General features: G+C 41.3%; 1 protein-coding gene across 2 annotated transcripts in view; it reads right to left on the reverse strand.

Moving 5' to 3' along the window:
• LOC136864273 (RING1 and YY1-binding protein) overlaps positions 1 to 22,810 on the reverse strand; it is a 189,734-nt gene extending 166,924 nt beyond the window's left edge. Inside the window, exon 1 of one of the 2 annotated variants that reach the window (XM_067141045.2) lies at positions 22,592 to 22,810. In XM_067141045.2, the coding sequence (XP_066997146.1) occupies positions 22,592 to 22,674 (83 nt within the window). In that variant the 5' untranslated portion in view covers positions 22,675 to 22,810. Of the gene's footprint in view, positions 1 to 22,559 lie in introns of both variants that reach the window. The other variant, XM_067141046.2, reaches the window with a different exon arrangement.
• Between the last annotated feature and the right edge of the window lie 456 nt (positions 22,811 to 23,266).

A 23,266-nucleotide genomic window follows, 5' to 3' on the forward strand; every position in this document is an offset into this window, starting at 1 on the left:
GCACAGACACTTTTCTGCCAAAGTAAACGGTCCTAGGCAAGTGTTTCCCACGTTTGTGGGTTTATTTCTGCCATCTTTAAAGTTTGTTTCAGATGGTCTTTGAAACGTCTCGGGGGGGCACCCCGTGGTCTTGAACTGGAGCCAAGTTCACTATGGAGGATCTGGCATGGTAGTTGGTGTCATTCATACAGCACATATGTCCTGCCCATCTGAGGCGATGGCCAATTTCCAATGCTTCTACATTCTTAGCACATGCTTTCTCAAGAACTTCAACATTAGAAACGTAGTTTTTCCACTTAATGTTCATGATGGAGTGTAGTTTTTGCTGGTAAATGCGCTCCAGCTTTTTGATGCCATGGTAAAAGAGCTCCAGCTTTTTGATGTCATGGCGGTATGAGGTCCACGTTTCACAGCCATACAAAAGTGTAGATATTACTACAGCCTGATACACCATTGGTTTTGTGCGAACTGTAAGGTTTTTATTCCTGAAGACTCTGTGTGATAGACGGCCAAAGGCCACATGGGCAGCACGAAGCCTGTTTTCCACATCCTATTCTGAAGTACAGCTCTTTAACAAGATACTCCCAAGGTAAGTGAAGTGGTCTACTTGTTCTAATTTTGTGTTTGAGATGGTAATGTTAAATTCTGGGATGTTAGTCCCTGGTGCAGGCTAAGCAAGTACCTTGGTTTTTTTGGCAATTATGGTGAGGCCAAAAAGGTCATATGAATCCTTGAAATTGTTGACTGACTGTTGCAGTTCCTCAGGTATAAGAGCCGGTGATGCAGTATCATCAGCATACTGCATTTCAGTTACTCTAGTAACACTGGTATGCCTTCACGAGTGAAATCTGGCCAAGTTGAATAAGCCACCATCAAAGCAGTATTTAATCTCTATGCCGGGGTTGTCTGTTTGATAAAGCATGGCCGCCAGATACAAGGCAAACAGATTTGGAGCACGTACGCAACCCTGCTTCAATCCATGTGTGATTGGGAATGGTTCGGAGAAGTTGTTTTGATGGAGAATCTGTCCAGTCATACCATCATGAAGTGCTTGCACCAGGCCCATAAAATGCTCAGGACAACCAAAGCGTCTCAGAACTGTCCACATACCAAGTATTGGAACACTATCGAAGGCCTTTTCCAGGTTATAAAACACAATATAGAGAGGCTTCTGTTGTTCTCTGCATTTCTCTTGCAACTGCCTAGCACAAAAGATCATGTCAACAGTACCTCTGAAGGCTCGGAAACCACATTGAGACTCTGGTAGAATCCTCTCGGAGATGACTTGCAGGTGGCTAAGCAGAATCCTTGCGAGAAGTTTAACTACAATGAATAACAGAGAAATGCCACACTAGTTGTCACATATACTAGTCACCTTTCTTGAAAATAGTGATGATATTGGCATTTTTGAGATCACGGGTACTTTTAGGATTTCCCAAATTGAAAGGACGAGTGTGAAGAGCCTTGTTTTTAGGGGTAAGCCTCCACCTTAAATTAGATCCAGAGGGATGTTGTCTGGTCCAGGTGCTTTCCTAGGTTTCAGCCTATCAAATGCCACACAGAATTCCTGATAAGCTGATGGCATCGCCATTCATGGGTGAGGAGGAAGTTGTGGCACATGCCGTAGAAAGTCATTGGCAGCAGTAGAGCTTCGGTTTAAAAGGGTGGAGAGTCTTTGGCGTTCTAGAGCCTTCTCCTGCCACCAGTTGTTCTTCATTTCTCTTATTTGGGTCTGACATTTCAGTATCAAATCTTGAAACACAGCTTTCTTCACAATGGATGATGGATCTTGAAGAAGGGATGGGTGGGCTTCCCGTTTGGTACTGATAAGGCTCAGAATTTCTTCACTATGTCTTCGAACCAGTCTTGCTTCTTTCTTTTCTCGTAGCTGATGCTTTCCTCAGCTGACTCAATGATAGCCCTTTGGAGTGTTAACCATTCTTGCTTCAAGTCATTTGTGCATACTGGATTGCTTGCCAATCCGTTCATGATGGCATTTTGGAAGTCTGTCGATGTGGATTTATCTGAGAGTTTGAAAGTGGCAAACTTGCGTCGGGGCTTGCTTGGGTGATGCACAGCTGGTTTCGGATGGAAAGATATTCTGAGTCGACAGATCAGAAGTTTGTGATCTGTCCAACAATCATCAATACTCCTTGCAGTCTTAGTGATGAGAACATCTTTCCCATCACACTGTCTAGTGATGACGTAGTCAAGGAAGTGCCAGTGCTTTCATCATGGGTGCATCCATGTGGTCTTGTAACAGTTAGGTAGGCGAAACAGTGTTAGTGATGAACAGCTCGTGTTCTGCACACAGGCCGAGAAGTAGCAGACCATTGGCTTTGCAATTACCAATACCATGTTTGCCCGCTACACTCCCCCCCAAACCGACTGTCCCTTCCCACTCTGGCATTGAAGTCTCCAAGCAGTAGCAGTTTGTCTGACGGTGCTATCTTGGTGATGATGGAGTTCAGCTGGTGGTAGAAATGGTTCTTAGTTTCATCAGCTTTCAGGGTGGAGGCATATGCAGAGATGATTGAAGAACCTATCTCCGGAGAGTGGTATACGGAGTGACACGAGCCTTTCACTGAATGCAATGGGTGTGAACTGATGACCATTTACCAGTTTTGTCTTGATGCAAGTGTGATAAACTGATATAACTTGAAAACAATTTTCTTTAACCCATGGGTAAATAATGAAAATATCGAGCTCGAATGATTATTATGATTATTAATATTATGAGTTGTGATGTACGGCTATGAAGTGTTTACATCCATTTATTAGTATCATTATTATTTACGAGCTGTATATATATATATATATATATGAATTTAGTTAATGTAAGAACCTGTAATTAACCATATATGATTTATTATTGCCCATATATATGATGTGTAATCCACTACAGTATTATGCAACACACTACAATATCCAGAATAACACTAGGTAAGACGAGAACTATATAGAACCTTCCTTCCAATTGTAACTATGTATTAAGCATTCTACAATTTACTAGAAGATATGTTGTGACATATCCTTCTAGAAGCCTAGCCAAGCGACATATATAAGGAAGCAGTCTTGATGGTGGAGTTGAGTTACTGGTTAGCTGGAGTTGTTTTTGTGAACATGTGTTGTGTTTAGGCTGACATGCTAATATAAGCAGTCAGCAGTTAACTGTTTCAAGGTTGCAATCTCCATGTGCTTCATGATAGGCAATTGTTAAAAACGGTGGTTTGTTGATTTGTGTTGTTAATGTATAACCTGTAAATAAATGCAAATAAAGTCTGTGTATGCGAGTGACAGCATTTCGTGTGCGCCTTTATAATTACATCACCGTGGACAGGACGTAAGAATTTATGAGTGAATACGAGTGAAGTGCGAAATAGAACAAAATGCAAATGATACTAGAAAAATGTCCGTTCAACAACTCAAAGATGAACTCGCCAAGAGAAATCTCCCAACGAACAGCAAGAAGAAATTGCTGCAGACATGGTTACGAGAAGATCTCGTTGAAAAAGGAGAAGTTCCCGAACAGATTTCATCGAGGTCGACGAAGATGAGGTAAATATTCCAAAATGTGTTCTAATTTAATGACCATGAAGCAAGCACTCAATGACAAAATCTCACACATTGATTCACGAGTTTATTCCAACTTAACAGACCAATTTTCAAAAGTAAACGACCAAATTTCTCAAGCTAACTCAGTTTTAACCGGACGAATCTCACAAATGTACACACAGGTTTACAAAGTTGAACAGGGCCTAGAATAGAAAATTTAAATCGTAAATGACAAAATTTCATCCCAAATCAACGTCACCAATCAATTAACGCAGCAGACATCGCACAACAGGTCAAAACTGGGACAGGTTGAACAGATCGATAGTAGAGCAAGCCATCTGGAAGAGAATATCTCAAACCTCAAGGAGGAGGTGGAAATCCAGGTTTCTGGCAGAAAGTAACAGGATGAAGGGAGAAATTCTACTGTCGAGGGAAATTTTGGGAGCCGTATTTCTGATAATGAAGGAAGGTTAGAAAACCTGTTTTCGACGATCAAGGGAGACGTACAGAATATAAGGGAAAGCATCCTTCACACAGGAGATGATAGATTAATTCAAACATGACGTATCGCCACACCTCTATCCCCCTCAAACCTAACCAGCAATACAGGACACCTGGACCCGAAGGTGATTATAGAGAGCCTTCCGGAATACCACGGGCGACTGGAAAAGAACCTGACTGGCTTCGTTGAGGGATCGGTCAGTCTACGAGGAAGGACTAATCTACCAGAGGACATCTTTGTGCAACTCATCACACCGCGATAAAAGGGGCGGGCCGCTACTTGGTGGAATAACTTGAGGGGCTTAAATTTAAACTGGGCAGACTTCAAGAGGGAATTCTTTGCTAGGTTTAATTCCGAAGAGGTGTAAGGGAAGCTACTGACTGAGGCACAACCCACTGGCATGAGAGCTAGCGCCATCGACCTACAGAAGTACCAGTTCATCAAGCGTCTGCACCTGGAAGGAAGCAAGAACGAGATCTTACCAGATCACAGAGCTGCTCCACGATAAGTTTCCACCCCTAGTGAAGGTGTCACAAACGAGATCCTTTGATGATCTACATAGAATCATCGCCCAATTGGAGGAGGAACACAAGAGCAAAGCTACAGAAGAGACCAGCGCAGTTAGGAAGTGCTACCAGTGTGGAAGAACGGAACACCTGAAGAACAAGTGCCCAGCCTTGACGTCGGAAAACTAGGTCCAGCCCATTCAGGATTGAGGTGGGACGAGACCAGGAACAGGAATACGCCCAAGACTCAACAGACAAGCAACCCTGGTCAAGTAGGAGAGGGATTGGTCAGATTGCGAGTAGAACAGGCCAACCCCGTCCAGCTATCATCTTAAGGATAGGCAACAAGAATTTTTCAGCTATACTAGACAGCCAAGCAAGCCATTCATTTGTCAACGGGACTGTTGCCAGATTACTACCTCCGATGAAGTCTCGCCATCTCGGAAGGGTAGTGGGAGCAGCGGACGGGGTCACCCATTCCAACCAAGGATAGACTAACCTAACCGCCAATTGCATGAACATGCCTATTGTAACTGTCGTTGCAGTGATTCAGAACCTGATATCATATTAGGTCATTATTTCCTGTGAAATACAAGGTGATCCTAGACCAGGGATGGCGAACCTATGCCACGCGTGCCATTAGGTGACACGCGAACACGATTTCGGTGGCACACCACATGACCATCTTAACATTTTTATGTACGTTTTGTACTCTAGACTATACATATCTCATCCATCGTATAGTCATAGTGTTTCAGGTTTAAGAAATAAATACCGAATATCTAAATTCTAGTTCCGTTCGAACGTGCATTATGGCAACACTACAACACCCAGAGGTCCTGAAGTCAAGTGAAATAAATGTCAGATGCAGCCGACGAGCCATTCGCTCACCCATATCAAGTGAATTAGTGATATTTGGCTTGTGTGTGGTTGCCAGCATCGCGTAGTTTTTTGTAGTGAGTAACTGTTTATTGTTGTGAATTTTGTAAGACAAATAGTTGCCAAGAAATGATCCCAATATTGAGATATGGAGAAAGTATCGCACTTTATTTCCAAACCTCATATTGCACAAATGACTTTTTTTTTGAATGGTTAGATATTGGCAGTTTAGAAATGGAGTTGACTGAATTTTAAGAAAGCATGTATGGGTGAAAATTTCGTACAATTTGATGAAGCATTAGTGAAAATCGGGTGTGCTGTGGATGGTGAATACTCTCTCCAGAAGCCGGAGAACTTAATACTTGAACAGTGGAACAGTCTCCCACAAAAGTTTTTGGCCATGAAGAAACTTGCTACAGCGCTACTTACTTTGTTTGGGTCATCATACTCCTGCAAGCAGATATTTTCTACAGTGAATATTGTGAAGACAAGTTATGAACCTAACATAAATGACAAAGCTACTATTTTTGCGGTATTCGCAAAATACGACCATGAAACATGCAATCACATGTATTTGGTATTTTACAATATATATATATATATGTAATATATTATGAACACAATTTGGAATTAGGGATGGAAGTCGGTGGTAGCGGTGATTAGTAGGGGTAGAGGTTGTATCCATTACAAACGAAAATAACAAGTGGCACAGTAAACAGTTGAGAATAATAATCCAGACCTAAAATGGCACACTAGTTGGAAAAGGTTCGCCATCCCTGTCCTAGACTATGCAGCTCACAAAGTCTTTTTGGGAAAAACAGACGTCTGACGGTCGCCTGGCTCAATGGAAATCTCCGGACTCGGAAGGATGCGTAAGTCGCTGGAAGATATCCAATTAACGCATATTCAACCAATTGAAGAGGTGCGGAGACGCAACTTAAAGGACTTTCCGGAAGTCATCACCAATAAAATAGGACGGACTACCAAGGTAACGCACACCACTGAATGCAGCACTTCCTCACCCATCAAGCAATGTCCATATCTAAGCAATCCGGATAAGCGCAACTTCGTCATTCAGAAGATTCAAGAGATGGAAGGTCAAGGTCCCTCTACATCCTGTTGGGCTTCACCTATCGTCCCACCGAAAAGGAAGAATGGGAAGTATCGACTGCGTGTGGACTTCCGCAAGTTGAACGAGAAGACCGTTAGTGGTCGAGGAAAGTTCTGGACCACTGACCGCCTTCATGACACCGAGAGGATTGTACCAGTATACAGTAATGCCTTTTGGATTAAAGAATGCTCCTGCCACCTTCATACGACTGATGGATAAGGTATTGTCAGAATATGTTGGAGATTTCCCCCAGGTGTAACTCGACATTTTAATTCACAGCAAGAATTTTCAAGAACACCTTGTACATCTGAGGAAAGTACTGGAACGACTGAAGATTCTTTCTTTCCTTTTTTTTTTTTTTTTTTGCTTCACATCGCGCCGACTCAGATAGGTCTTTCGGCGACGATGGGATATATACGAAGGGCCTAGGAATGGGAAGGAAGTGGCCGTGGCCCTAATTAAGGTACAGCCCCAGCATTTGCCTGATGTGAAAATGGGAAACCAGGAAAAACCATCTTCAGGGCTGCTGACAGTGGGGTTCGAACCCACTATCTCCTGATTACTGGATACTGGCCGCACTTAAGTGACTGTCGGTAACTGAAGATGCATGGACTGACTTGCCACCTGGAGAAGTGCTACTTCGCCCAGTCCAGCGTAGAATATCTTGGCTATGCCCTAACATCTGAAGGCTTAGAAAGACAACCACAGAAGAATCCAGCTATCGAAGAAGCTGGACACCCGCAGGAATGCGACAAGTACGTCAGTTCCTTGGCTTGTGTGGAAGGTATAGCAGCTTCATGCCACACTTTCAACAGAAGGCAATACCACTCACCGATCTACTCCATAACAACCGGCCGTTTCGATGGACCAACAAGGAAGAGGTAGCATTCCAAGACATTAAGGCTGTGATGTGCAACACTTCCGGTCTAGCCCATCCCGACGAGTAAAGAAGAGGAATCAGAGGTAAGGCCTTTTCTGGATGATGTTATTCTCTATAGAGTAATAAATAATTTACAAGATTGTGAGCAACTGCAACATGACCTCGATAATGTTGTGAGAAGGACAGCAGGCAATGGTATGATGAAAAAATGGGGTTAAAAGTCAGGTTGTGAGTTTCACAAATAGGAAAAGACCTCCGTTTTAATTACTGAGTTGATGGGGTAAAAGTTCCTTTTGGGTATCATTGTAAATATCTGGGTGTTAATATAAGGAAAGATCTTCATTGGGGTTATCACATCAATGGGGTTGTAAATAAAGGGTACAGATCTCTGTACATGGTTATGAGGGCGTTTAGGGGTTGTAGTAAGGATGTAAAGGAGAGGGCATATGTCTCTGGTAAGACCCCAACTAGAGTATGGTTCTAGGGTATGAGACCCTCACCAGAATTGATTCAAGAACTGGAAAAAACTGAAAGAAAAGCAGCTCTATTTGTTCTGGGTGATTTCCGACAAAAGAGTGGTGTTACTAAAATGTTGCAAATTCAGGCTGGGAAGACTTGGGAGAAAGAAGACGAGCTGCTCGACTAGCAATAGCCATGCGTCTTGGTAGGTGTGCTATTTACCAATTAATGAGCCTAAATTACCACAATGGGGCGAAACGCTGGCAACCAGGAATGAGTTAGCTGGAAAATTTATGATGTCCAATAACGTATCAACTATATTGGTATTATAAAATTACTCATTTGGAACAAATGTTTCAGCTTCCCTATGGGAATCAACATCTTTTTCGTAAGTGGTATGTTCCGAGCTGTCAGCGGAGAGATGGCATTGAATGACATTAGAAGATGAATAAGTTTGAGTGGCATCTTTAAAAGTAGGAAAGATCACAATATGAAGATAAAGTTGGAATTCAAGAGGACAAATTGGGGCAAATATTCATTTATAGGAAGGGGAGTTAGGGATTGGAATAACGTACCAAGGGAGATGTTCAATGAATTTCCAATTTCTTTGAAATCATTTAAGAAAAGGCTAGGAAAACAACTTATAGGGAATCTGCCACCTGGGCGACTGCCCTAAATGCAGATCAGTATTGATTGACTGAGTGACCCTCAACGGAAGATGTGCCAGCAGACGGACGCCAATGACTACGGCTTAGGAACAGTGTTATACGAGGAGAGGAGTGATGGCGGAAGGGACGTCATAGAGTATGCCAGCAGAAAACTATCTCCCATCGAACAACGCTACTGTACTGCCGAGAAGGAAGCCTTAGCTGTGGTGTGGGCCAAGGGCAAACTCAGAGGCTACTTGGAGGGAAGGAGGTTCTAGCTCTACACAGATAACACTGCTCTCAAATGGTTGAACTCTGTCTCTGGCTCTAAATCTAAATTGATGCAATGGGCTCTGTTATTCACAGAATTTGATTTTGATGGGTGTCACATCCCAGGACCGACGAACATAGGAGCAGAGAGTTTATAAAGGCACCCAGTGATGGAATCTGAAGCTAGGAGCACTATTGTCAAGAGGGAGTTCCCACAAAAACACAAGAGTGAGCCTAAGGAACCTGTCCTTAAGACCATCAAGAAGGAACTTGATCTGGGAGTAACTCGAACAGTGGCCAGAACAAGACAAGCCCTGTAGGACCATGACACAGCGGATTAGGAGACAGAACACCTATAGTTGACTCGTCACGAGGGAATTCAAGATGTGCTACAAGAACTTCCAGCTTGACGGAGGACTCTTGATGTACAGAACGCAACTCTCCGACACGCCTGCAATACTAGTGATCCCTAGACAGCACATGATGGACATCCTCGAGAAGTTCCACGGCAGCACTGAAGCTGGACATCCATGAGGTGAAGAGACATATCAGTCTATCCGACGAAGATTCTTCTGGGTCAACATGCAGAAAGACATCCTGGACTATGTGAAGGAGTGCTACATCTGTGCCTGCACCAAGGCGAGTAACAGGAAGGCAGATTCGAGTCAGCGAGGAAGAAGGCCACAACGCCCTTGGGACGTCATAGCCCCGGACTTCATGGGGTAAAACAGGACTCCTAGCAATCACCGACCTCTTCACAAGATGGACTGAGGCCTTTCCGATACCAGAAGCTATGATGGGGCGCATCACCAGCCTCCTACAAAATGAGGTATTCAGCCGCTACGGTTATACATGGTACATTCTGTCAGACAACGGGAGTCAGTTCACATCAAGGAAGTGGCAGCAAATTATGACAGAATGGGGTGTGGAACACTGGACCACCCCTATCTACAACCCAAGGGCCAATCCAACGGAACGACGGAACCAGGAGCTGAAAAGAATGCTACGGGTCCACCTAATAGACAAAGAACATTGACTGTGGGACCGTCAGATACCACAGTCACTCTTTGCCCTGCGACGTCACATCAACCATGTGATTGGTTATTCCCCAGCGGAGCTGTTTCTGGATCAACAACTATACGACACCAGGGATTGGGAGATAAGTCCACCTCCCACTTCTGGTCAAGATGATGCAGCTGTTTCCCTAGCAGAGTGGCAGCAACAGGACATCAAGGAGAAGCAAGCTTTGGCCAAGAAGAGATACCTTACCCAGGCCAAGGCTCAAGATGTCGAAGGTCCTGATATTCCAGGATCCAATTATAATTTTACGTTCATCTGCCATATTTTGACCGCATGTGGGGTTGCCCACTGGGGTAGCTGGCCAGCCAGGCGAAAGGGTGACTTCCGATATTTAGCCCACATTTTCTAGGGCCTTCCCCATTTGGGGTGGGCAGCGGTGGTCCTAAATAGGCCTGCCCACGCAGGACCGAATTCATGAGTAGCCACCGGGTCTCATGAAGACGACCATCACACATCTGCCGCCAACATACAGGTCAGGACTAGAGGTTCCCAGTTTACCCCAAACCTGCCTTCACGATCCTTCCCCCATCGCCGCTGGACTTGATCGAAGTGAAGAAAGTAGCAGGAAAAGTGCTACTGGCATGGATTTTGTTTGAAGAGGATCCCGACTTGCCAGGAAGTGACCCTCACACTACGGTCTCCAAACCACATCCTGCGGCACGTGAGATGAGACGTGCAGGGTTAGGCACCAAGATTGCAACGTCCTGCTACAGACTCCAGTTATGAATGAGTAACGCCTTCACAGCCAGTCCGTCTGGCATGACCTCATCCGCCTCCACAACCATTGGGAACCGAAGCGAGAGGTTCCTCCTCCACTTGTTTACCGTTGGGTCTTTATGTGATGGATTCCAGTGTCATTTCCTCCACTGCAGGGACCATCAACCCACTTAAGGGAGCTCATCCGTCTGAAGGCGTTGGCCCAACACTCAGCATCAGCAGTCTTACAGCTGGGTACCAGACCAGCCAACCCTCCTCCTTTCTCATTCCGGACTCAGGACCGGACAATTATTGCTTATTTAAAGTAGCCTACAATGTATCTGTGCTTAAAAATACACTATTTGCAGTACCTGCATTAAGAACATGAGATAAAACAACATGTACAAATCAGTGGGCATTAATTAGTTTAAGAATGTGATTAAAAAGCAATGACGAACAACATTAAACAATAAAATTTGAATTGTGTCCTTAGGTCCCTTACAGCGCCTGTTACATCTATTATAGTTCTGTCTTCTTCATAGTGAAAATGCAATTAAAAGTCCTGCTGTGTTGCTGGTTGAACACTTTGTATCTTGTGTGATACTTATTCTAGTGAGGTGTAGGCTTGTTAAATTGGTGCTGAGGTATGTTGCTTTTTGTACTGGCAGGGCTGCCTTAAAGTCAAAATGAGTTAAGCTGGCACTGATTGATCTTATTTGCTTGTGGAGATTGATGTCATGTTCTTTAAGTAGAAGTTGCAAGCTTTGAATGTATGGGACGAATAAGTTTGAGTGGTATCCGGCTCCATGGCTAAATGGTTAGCGTACTGGCCTTTGGTCACAGGGGTCCCAGGTTCAATTTTCGGCAGGGTCAGGAATTTTAACCATAATGAGTTAATTCATATGGCACGGGTCTGGGTGTGTGTACAGTCATCATCATTTCATCCTCATCACGACGCGCAGGTCGCCTACGGGCATCAGATCAAAAGACCCACACCAGGCCTCTCCGGAGGCCAGACGCCATTATCATTATTATAGTTTGAGTGGTGTCTTTAAAAGTAGGAAGGATCACGATATGAAGATAAAGTTGGAATTCAAGAGGACAAATTGGGGCAAATATTCGTTTATAGGAAGGGGAGTTAGCGATTAGAATACCTTACCTAGGCAGATGTTCAATAAATTTCCAATTTCTTTGAAATCATTTAAATTCTAGGAAAACAACAGATAGGGGATCTGCCACCTGTGTGACTGCCCAAAGTGCAGATCAATAATGATTCATTTAAGTTTTCTTGTTGTTTATTGTATATTTGGAGTAGGTGAAATCATCTATGGGATAGTAGTTGTAGAGTCTAAATGGAAAAGAGAAAAGATTGCATATGAGAGAATGTCTGTTTTGTGTGATATGAGATGGAAGCTGTATGTGTTAGTTTACTCACTCAGTTCGCGAGGGCAGATGATGTTGCCCTGCTGGAAGCACGTTGTGCACGGCTCCTTGTACGGCGAGGGTTAGCGCTGTGGGTAGTCTAGGGGGGAGAGGGAGAAGTGAGGGAGGGGATGGGAGCAGTAAATCAGGTGGGCAGGGGCGTGTCTTGCAGGGGAATAGTTAAGTGTGTTTTTGTTCTTTATTCATTAGGTAAGGGCCTTTGAGTAATGGAGTGATTGTGCCAGCACAACAAGCAACATACCTCAGCACCAATTTGACAAGCCTACACCTCACCGGAATATGCATCACACAAGATATGAAGTGTTCAACCAGCAACACACCAGGACTTTTAAGTGCATTTTAACTATGAAAACGACAGAACTACAACAGGTGTAATGGGCACTATAAGGGACATATGGACACAATTCAAATTTTAATGATTTTAACTTGTTATTAATGTTGTTCATCATCCCTTTTTATCACATTCTTAAACTAAGTAATGTCCAATGATTTGTACATGTTGCTTTATCTCATGTTTTTTTTTTTTTTTTTTTTTTTACGTCGCACCGACACAGATAGGTCTTATGGCGACAATGGGACAGGAAAGGGCTAGGAGTGGGAAGGAAGTGGCCGTGGCCTTAATTAAGGTACAGCCCCAGCATTTGCCTGGTGTGAAAATGGGAAACCACGGAAAACCATTTTCAGGGCTGCCGACAGTGGGGTTCGAACCTACTATCTCCCGAATACTGGATACTGGCCCCATTTAAGCAACTGCAGCTATCGAGCTCGGTATCTCATGTTCTTAACCTTTTCCGGTCCAACATCGAGGTGACCTCGACATCATGGTATATCTTCATAAAAGGAAAGAAAAATTCCACCTAATCAATACATTTATTTTCTTGTAAAGTATTACAATCTAGAACCGGTTTCGACCCTTCATAGGTCATCCTCAGCTATATCAGAATCACATTTGCATTTCTATCTTATACCTCTGAAAGACCTTCATGATGTATTGTTTCATAATTTTCAGTGAAAACTTATCTAAAAAACTTACAAATTTCTAAGCGTTGTGTTAAAATTAAAAATTAAAATTACAAAACTTTGTCTATTATATACATGCCCTTGGGCTGACAGAATGCATCCTTGGGTTGATTAAGCATCTATCTTAGGTATTGCTTATTCTGTTGAATCGAAACCCTTTTATACTTATGTACAATCATGAATAGACTATCAGTAAAATTTGATGAATAAAGCTTGCGTGATAATTATAATAAAATATCATGTTACATCTTTATACCTTATTGCTGGAGTGATATTATTTTAGGCAAAATATAAATGCGTGTTGACCTCTATAAAATATTTTTACATAAACACACTAATGTATTTTAAAGTCTAATCATTGTACTTTAAAGTCTAAATTACTTATTGCTTGGATCTTGCGTTGTTATGTGGTAAAATATTATAACAATTTGTCTTATATAACATCAGATATTGATAATGTTTAAATATGCCGTGTATGGTTGGCTTTTAAACCAATGATTAAATGTCAGTTCCTTCTTGCATAAAATTACAAGTTTCATATTATGTTGATTATGTATTGTATAAAACATAAATGTCTATTAAATTGAATGTATCATTTACTACAGAAGTTTTAAAAACACTTGAATGTCTAGTAATATAGTCAGTGTGTTTAATGACACTGAAACGTGTTGGCCTTGATTCTTGCGTTATATTTCCATAATTTGCCTTTTTTTATATATGTCGAATGTTGATCTTTATAGGTTCCATTTGTAAATAACATCACATTCCTATAACTGTGAAATGGATCAATATAAGCTTGATGCGTGTTAAATTATGGAATATATGTGTAATTCAGTTCTGGCCTAACTTCTGGAGTTTTCTCCCATCAAATGCCGTAAGACTGTGGTGGTTCCTTTCCCTTTTTTAAGGCTGGTAAAGTTGCTGGATGTTTGAAATGCAAGTTTCTTGACTGTTTGACGAGTAATGTACCTCGTACTGCCCATCAGTTTCTTGGCCGTTTGACGAGTAATGTACCTCGTACTACGCTTAGAAATTTGTAAGTTTTTTAGATAAGTTTTCACTGAAAATTATGAAACAATACATCATGAAGGTCTTTCAGAGGTATAAGATAGAAATGCAAATGTGATTCTGATATAGCTGAGGATGACCTATGAAGGGTCGAAACCGGTCCTAGATTGTAATACTTTACAAGAAAATAAATGTATTGATTAGGTGGAATTTTTCTTTCCTTTTATGAAGATTGGTAAATGTCAATACGGAAAATGAAATTCATAAATCAAGATCATGGTATATGACGCCAATGTAGATGGTCCGTTATTGGACATTATACATTTTCCAGCTAACTCATTCCTGGTTGCCAGCGTTTCACCCCAGTGTGCTAAATTGGGCTCATCAGTAGGTAAATAGCACACCTACCAAGACACATGGCTAGTGCATACCTTGGAGGCCACTGTGTAGGCTACTTGGAGCCACCGGCAGTGCCAATGCACTATGAGAGACTTTGTCTCAATTCCAAAAATTGATGCCTGCCTGGCAATCAGACGATACAGATGTTGATTCCTATAGGGAACCTGAAATATTTCATGCCTCTTGGCAGGTGTGTTATTTACCAACTGATGAGTCCAATTTAGCACACTGGGGCGAAACGCTGGCAACCAGGAATGAGTTAGCTGGAAAATGTATAATGTCCAATAACGGACCATCTACATTGGCGTCATAAACCATGATGTCGAGGTAACTGGTAACTGGTCCAACATCGAGGTCACCTTGACATTATGTTTCGTTCTACTTGAGAAGTTACTTATCGAAGATCTTTGACCTGATTGAGGTCGATCGATAGCCGTGGAGTTTCTGGAGCAAATTTTTGTACGCGAAGGAAGCCGTTCTGTTATCTACATGGAAATAATATGAGATACACGCAGCCGTGTATCATCATGGTTACCTGCGGGCGCGGCCTGTCAGCTGTATTTACGTTGAGTAGTGCTGCACATGTGTTGTACTAGGCGCATTTATCTGTGAATGCGAATTGTCTCAATTGAACTTGCGATATAAAAGCGGCAAATATGACTGAAGAAGAAATACGTACGCACGTTTATTTAGACAGCAGTGACGATGATTATTTATTTGAATTGAACGAGGAATTTAGAGTACTGACAAGTGAAGATGAAGGTGTGGTGAACTCCAGCGTTGCAAGTTGTCAATTTTCCGTGGTAAAGCACAAAGGATACAATGTATCCACAAAGAGAGTCCGCAAAAACATACACACGGAGCCCCCACTTGGTTTCTTGGGGTTGTAGGTTATAAAGCATATTCTTGCCTTGAAACCAACAACAGATTCATCAACAGACAAGTATGGCCCAGGTGAGGAATATTCCCTACATTTACTGTCAACATATTTTAGAAAACCGAGCTCGATAGCTGCAGTCGCTTAATTGCGGCCAGTATCCAGTATTCGGGAGATCGTGGGTTCGAACCCCACTGTCGGCAGCCCTGAAGATGGTTTTCCGTGGTTTCCCATTTTCACACCAGGCAAATGCTGGGGCTGTACCTTAATTAAGGCCACGGCCGCTTCCTTCCCACTCCTAGCCCTTCCCTGTCCCATCGTCGCCATAAGACCTATCTGTGTCGGTGCGACGTAAAGCAAATAACAAAAAAAGAAAAAAAAAAATTTAGAAAATTACTGACTGAGTTCTGGTTCTAAGACTGATACCTTGATGTTGAGTGTTTTCTAAATGGAGCATCCAAAATCTTTGTAAAAAACTTTTTCTAGTGAAAATTTCACTGAAGAAAGCACACGACAAACAAATTCTTTAGACCGGAAATCTTTCATATCTGCAAAATGAGATATTAGCCTTTTGTGTAAAGCTGTAAATAACTCACTAGACTCATGTTTACAGAATATAATTAACCATAATAATATAATTATAGTTACTAATAAAAGTTCTGAGTTTAATCTGACTAGGTAAAAATGTGGAAAATTAATTTGGATCAGACTGTTGGAACATGTGACAGATAATTGGACTGCAAAGAGTTAATGCAGCTGAGGATTATCGATACAGATCAAAACCAGTACTACAAATACTGTATTTTTAAGCATAAATATATTGTACTTTTAATAAGCAGTATTGATTACGTGGAATTATTCCCAACTTTATCAATATGGAAATGAAAATAAACTATAAAGGAAATATCAGCGCATTTACCAGCTTCAGACTCGCTCGTATTCTTGGTGATGGTCCTATCCCCCTATATCTTGCAGAGTTTGGTAGTCGTCACGTGGCCCAGGGCAACGCGTGTCCTTATCTCATCCGAGCAGCCTCCATTGTTTGAGACCAGAATTCTCATGCAGATAAATCTCCCCACCACCTGAAACCCAGCAACCCTACTCATGTGGCAGGTTGTTGTTCACCGTCCAAAATCAAGACTTCCGTCTTGCTCTTGTTCAACTCAAGGCCATACACTTTGCTCTTATCAGGCAGTCCATGATTATCTCCAGCTCCCTGGCACTCGTCGTTACAATAACAGTGTCATCGGAGTACCTCAGTTTGCTAACTGTTTCGCCTGCCAGAGTTGACCCATACTTTGCACTGTTATTAATGTAGTGCCCTAATCAAACATGTGAGGTACTCTGGAACCGCGATGTTCCTAAGTGTCCCATAAAGAATCCCACTTCACAGTGTTAAATGACTTCCTGTAGCTGACAAAGAACAAGAATATTGGGATGTTGTAATCTTGGGCCTTCTCTATGATCTTCGCCCTTGTGCCCTTGACTGGGATGAACCCACTCTGCTCTTATTTGTGGCAGGAGGAAGGCTTTTAGTCTCTCATTGCAGATATGGAGAAGACCTTTGCTAGCGCAAGGAATCAGTACCACAGTCCTGTAGTTGATACAAAGTATGGGAGCTCCTTTTTTTGTTACATAGATAATCAAGCCTGCTCTTATCTTGTTTTAGAATGTCTTTGTTTAGAATCCGAGACTTGGAGCTACGGAATTTTATCTCATCATTTATACTTGACTGATCCGTTACCTTGAAACTCACTTTTTTTTTTTAACGTCGCACCGACACAGATAGGTCTTATGGCGACGATGGGATAGGAAAGGCCTAGGAAGTGGAAGGAAGCGGCCGTGGCCTTAATTAAGGTACAGCCCCGGCATTTGCCTGGTGTGAAAATGGGAAACCACGGAAAACCATCTTCAGGGCTGCCGACAGCAGGGCTCGAACCCACTATCTCCCAATTACTGGATACTTGCCGCACTTAAGCGACTGCAGCTATCGAGCTCGGTTTGAAACTCACTAGGATCAAACAATGTTTCTTCAAAGGATACTCTGCGACTCTGTAATCCATTTGATGCAATCCGTATCCTTTAAAAAATATCAGATCAATCGTACTACTACCATCGTGAGAGAAATATGTCTTATCATATTCCCGACTGACGAGAGTAAATCCTTCCTCATCCATTATTTGGAGCAGCTCTTCTTTGCTATAATTGTTCCTGTCTAATCTGCAGTTTAAGTCTCCTGCTACGATTGTGTTGTTTAATGGATCTGTCTTTGATAATGGTGTCATTATTGTAGCTATTATGTCCTCAATTGGAGTTAGGGCTCCACGTATAGTCCAATTATTACTAATCTCTCTGATTCAAGTATCATGAAGTTCACGTCTCTATATACACAATCACATTTTTTTGATTAATGTTATTGCTTTATGTCCCAATAACTACTTTATGGTTTTCGGAGACGCCGAGGTACCGGACTTTAGTCCCGCAGGAGTTCTTTTACGTGCCAGTAAATCTACGAGGCTGACGTATTTGAGCACCTTCAAATACCACCAGACTGAGTCAGAATTGAACCTGCCAAATTGGGGTCAGAAGGCCAGCGCCTCAACCGTCTGAGCCACTCAGCCCGGCAATTACATTATTCGACAGCGAAGAGGATTAATCTTCTCCTATGGAATGTAGAAGGGATAAAAAGCACTCTGGATTTAGCCCCGAGAAATCTTTTTAACGATCAGGACATACTTATCATATCATAAACCCTAGCAAGTAATATGATCAAACTTCCAGGCTTTTACTCTGAGCAGATTTGTGCAACACAAGGTCCAAGAGGAAGACCAATAAGGGGTCTAATTTGCTTCTTCAAGCCTTCTGCTGGAGTTGTGAATCTTTTGAGTACACATAATGTTTGCTTGTGTTTTGTGAAGGAAAGCAAAATGGACTATAAAACATGGACCATCAAGAGAAACTGTAAATGTTACTGATGCTGAATTTCAGAACAGTAAGAGGTGATCGGAAAATGTTCAGATAGTGAAACTTACAGAGGCCACCAGTCAGTAACTGATCAGTCGGCTAGTGAACCTGAATTAGATGCAGGCTGTAGCAAAGATAATGAAGAAACAAAATTGAAGATTCTACTTATTATTACAGAAAGAATAGATATACAAATGGGCCGTTCACGAACCATCAAGCGATTGATTCGTCATCGACTGGAGTCTCAAGACTCCACTACAGTCTAAGGGTTAGCTCACGAAAATCCATGATGGTTACAGGAATGGTTACCTACCGCTTAACTAAGCTGATCACACATACAATCAATTTAAATCAAAATTAAGTACGAGAATGATTCAACATATTACCCGTACATGAAACCAGCTTAGCTTGGCACAGTACAAAACACAATCGTGCAATATTCAACAAAAATAGTAGCACACTTCCCACAGTCCGAGATTCTACAGTCCATACAAACAACACAAACGTGTTCTAATAAACAGTGATTACCTACGAGTTAACTTGAATTGATCGTATACTGAAAACAATTAATTAATCATTACCAATCTGCATTTTGGGCAGTCACCCAGGTGGCAGATTCCCTATCTGTTGTTTTCTTAGAATTTTCTTAAATTATTTCAAAGAAACAGGAAATATACTGAACATCTCCCTAGGTAAGGTATTCCAATCCCAAACTCCCCTTCCTCTAAATGTATATTTGCCCCAATTTGTCCTCTTGAATTCCAACTTTATCTTCATATCATGATCTTTCCTACTTTCAAAGATACCACTCGAACTATAATAATGATAATGGCGTGTGGTCTCCAGAGAGGTCTGGTGCAGGTCTTTTGATCTGACGACCGTAGGCGTAGGCGAGGATGAAATGATTATGAAGACGCGAACCTTTTCTTGATCCCAAGTTCCCATTCAGCACTAGGGAGCTCAGGTACCAAGAAAAGGTTAAAACCAATCAATACTGATCTGCATTTAGGGCAGTCGCCCAGGTGGCAGATTCCCTATCTGTTGTTTTCCTAGCCTTTTCCGAAATGATTTCAAAGAAATTGGAAATTTATTGAACATCTCCCTTGGTAAGTTATTCCAATCCCTAACTCCCCTTCCTATAAATGAATATTTGCCCCAGTTTGTCCTCTTGAATTCCAACTTTATCTTCATATTGTGATCTTTCCTACTTTTATAGACGCCATTCAAACCTATTCGTCTACTAATGTCATTCCACGCCATCTCTCCGCTGACAGCTCGGAACATACCACTTAGTCGAGCAGCTCTTCTTTCTCTCAATTCTTCCCAACCCAAACATTGCAACATTTTTGTAACGCTACTCTTTTGTCGGAAATCACCCAGAACAAATCGAGCTGCTTCTTTGGATTTTTTCCAGTTCTTGAATCAGGTAATCCTGGTGAGGGTCCCATACACTGGAACCATACTCTAGTTGGGGTCTTACCAGAGACTTATATGCACTCTCCTTTACATCCTTACTACAACCCCTAAACACCCTCATAACCATGTGCACAGATCTGTACCCTTTATTTACAATCCCATTTATGTGATTACCCCATTGAAGATATTTCCTTATATTAACACCTAGATACTTACAATGATCCCCAAAAGGAACTTTCACCCCATCAACACAGTAATTAAAACTGAGAGGACTTTTCCTATTTGTGAAACTCACAACCTGACTTTTAGCCCCATTTATCAACATACCATTGCCTGCTGTCCATGTCACAATATTTTCGAGGTCACGTTGCAGTTGCTCACAATCTTGTAACTTATTTATCACTCTATAGAGAATAACATCATCCGCAAAAAGCCTTACCTCCGATTCCACTCCTTTACTCATATCATTTATATATATAAGAAAACAAAGGTCCGATAACACTGCCCTGAGGAACTCCCCTCTCAACTATTACAGGGTCAGACAAAGCTTCACCTACTCTAACTCTCTGAGATCTATTTTCTAGAAATATAGCAACCCATTCAGTCACTCTTTTGTCTAGTCCAATTGCACTCATTTTTGCCAGTAGTCTCCCATGATCCACCCTATCAAATGCTTTAGACATGTCAATCGCGATACAGTCCATTTGACCTCCAGAATCCAAGATATCTGCTATATCTTGCTGGAATCCTACAAGTTGAGCTTCAGTGGAATAACCTTTCCTAAAACCGAATTGCCTTCTATCGAACCAGTTATTAATTTCACAAACATGTCTAATATAATCAGAAAGAATGCCTTCCCAAAGCTTACATACAATGCATGTCAAACTTACTGGCCTGCAATTTTCAGCTTTATGTCTATCACCCTTTCCTTTATACACAGGGGCTACTATAGCAACTCTCCATTCATCTGGTATAGCTCCTTCGGCCAAACAATAATCAAATAAGTACTTCAGATATGGTACTATATCCCAACCCATTGTCTTTAGTATATCCCCAGAAATCTGATCAATTCCAGCCGCTTTTCTAGTTTTCAACTTTTGTATCTTATTGTAAATGTCATTGTTATCATACGTAAATTTTATTACTTCTTTGGCCTTAGTCTCTTCCTCTATCTCAACATTATCCTTGTAACCAACAATCTTTACATACTGCTGACTGAATACTTCTGCCTTTTGAAGAACCTCACATACACACTCCCCTTGTTCATTAATTATTCCTGGAATGTCCTTCTCGGAACCTGTTTCTGCCTTAAAATACCTATACATATCCTTCCATTTTTCACTAAAATTTGTATGACTGCCAATTATGCTTGCCATCATGTTATCCTTAGCTGCCCTCTTTGCTAGATTCAATTTTCTAGTAAGTTCCTTCAATTTCTCCTTACTTCCACAGCCATTTCTAACTCTATTTCTTTCCAGTCTGCACCTCCTTCTTAGTCTCTTTATTTCTCTATTATAATAAGGTGGGTCTTTACCATTCCTTACCACCCTTAAAGGTACAAACCTGTTGCGGATTCGGAATTATTTGATAGGATAGTCAGCTATGTGGGAAACGACATGGAAAGAAATGTGATTGTAGCGGGAGATCTGAATTTGCCAGATGTCAATTCCTCAACAATTTCTTTAAACCCATCCCAGAGTCTGTTTACATTTTTATTTACCGTTTTCCACCGATCATAGTTACTTTTTAGAAACTGCCTCATACCTGCTTTATCAGCCATATGGTACTGCCTAACAGTCCTACTTTTAAGACCTTCCTTTCTATCACATTTATTTTTAACTACCACAAAAACAGCTTCATGATCACTAATACCAGCTATTACTTCAGTTTCCCTATAGAGCTCATCTGGTTTTATCAGCACCACATCCAAAATATTTCTCCCTCTGGTTGGTTCCATCACTTTCTGAATCAGCTGTCCTTCCCATATTAACTTATTTGCCATTTGTTGGTCATGCTTCAGTCGTTCGCATTTCCTTCCCAATTGCCATCTGGCAAATTCAGATCTCCCGCTACAATCATATTTCTTTCCATGTCGTTTCCCACATAGCTGACTATCCTATCAAATAATTCCGAATCCGCATCAGTGCTACCCTTTCCGGATCTATACACTCCAAATATATCAAGTTGCCTATTATCTTTAGAAATGAGCTTTACACCTAGAATTTCATGTGTCTCATCTTTAACTTTTTCGTAGCTTACAAATTCTTCTTTCACCAGAATGAAAACTCCCCCTCCCACCTTTCCTATCCTATCTCTACGATACACACTCCAGTGCGGTGAGAAAATTTCTGCATCCATTATATCATTTCTCAGCCATGATTCAACTCCTATTACAATATCTGGTAAATATATATATCTATTAAATTACTTAATTCTATTCCTTTCTTTACAATACTTCTACAGTTCAACACTAACAATTTTATGTCATCCCTACTTGATTTCCAGTTCCCTGTTCGCGTACTATGCATACACCCAGTCCCCGTGCCAGGTGAATTAACTAATTATGGTTAAAATTCCCGACCCTGCCGGAAATCGAACCCGGAACCCCTGTGACCAACGGCAATACGCTAACCATTTAGCCATGGAGCCGGACACCATCAAACTTATTCGCTCCATACATTCAAAGGTTGCACTAAATTTTCATCACTGTCAAAAAAAAAAAAAAAAAAAAAAAAAAAAAAAAAAAAAAAAAAAAAAAAAAAAGCTAAACAAAACATAAACCAGTAAGTAAAGCAGATTACATAACGATTCCATGCAACAATTAACCTAGAAAAATCATACAACTACCTTTTAGAAAAAGGATTTATCATTGTACATACTGTGTTAATTTATGTAGGCTAGATTGTTTGCATTCCATGATAGGGTTTTGTTTACCCAGCACTTCTAATATATTAAAGGGCATTTACCCAAGATATATAAGGATATAAACAATAAATCATCAGTACGTTAAAAAGAAACACGAGAAGAGAAGCGTTATGTGTTCACACACATCTTTGCTTTCAAAATCCTCCCCAAGCCAAATCATAGGCACGGACTGTTGTCCGATTTCAAGCATTGATACAGCGCTGCCAACACCACATCCTAAAATATCCCTAAATCCCTTAATGAAAGGGAAAACAAAACCGCCGCCTCCATCCTCCTATACTGCCAGCCTATGGGAGGCATTTTATATATTGGAAGTGCGCACAAATGTGCATAGTACAACGAAAGAAATAATTTAAATATTATTTTAATTAATACTTAGTTTTGCATATTCACTTATGGTTTTTGTTCGCTTTGTACACAGGAATTTTGCGAATAGCCTACGACAAAAATTCTCCGCTAGATGGCAGGCATACGTGCACAAAGTTCAAATGAAATCAAAATTACTTTATTTGCAAATGAGGTTCTACCTTGGTGACAAATGGTACACTAAAATACATTATTGTCAAGCACTAAATATTAAATTAACAAGAGAAGAAAATTTTCCTATAATACAATATTATACAATTTAC

This window comes from Anabrus simplex, chromosome 2 (genome assembly GCF_040414725.1).
Source record: "Anabrus simplex isolate iqAnaSimp1 chromosome 2, ASM4041472v1, whole genome shotgun sequence".
Taxonomy (NCBI): domain Eukaryota; kingdom Metazoa; phylum Arthropoda; class Insecta; order Orthoptera; family Tettigoniidae; genus Anabrus; species Anabrus simplex.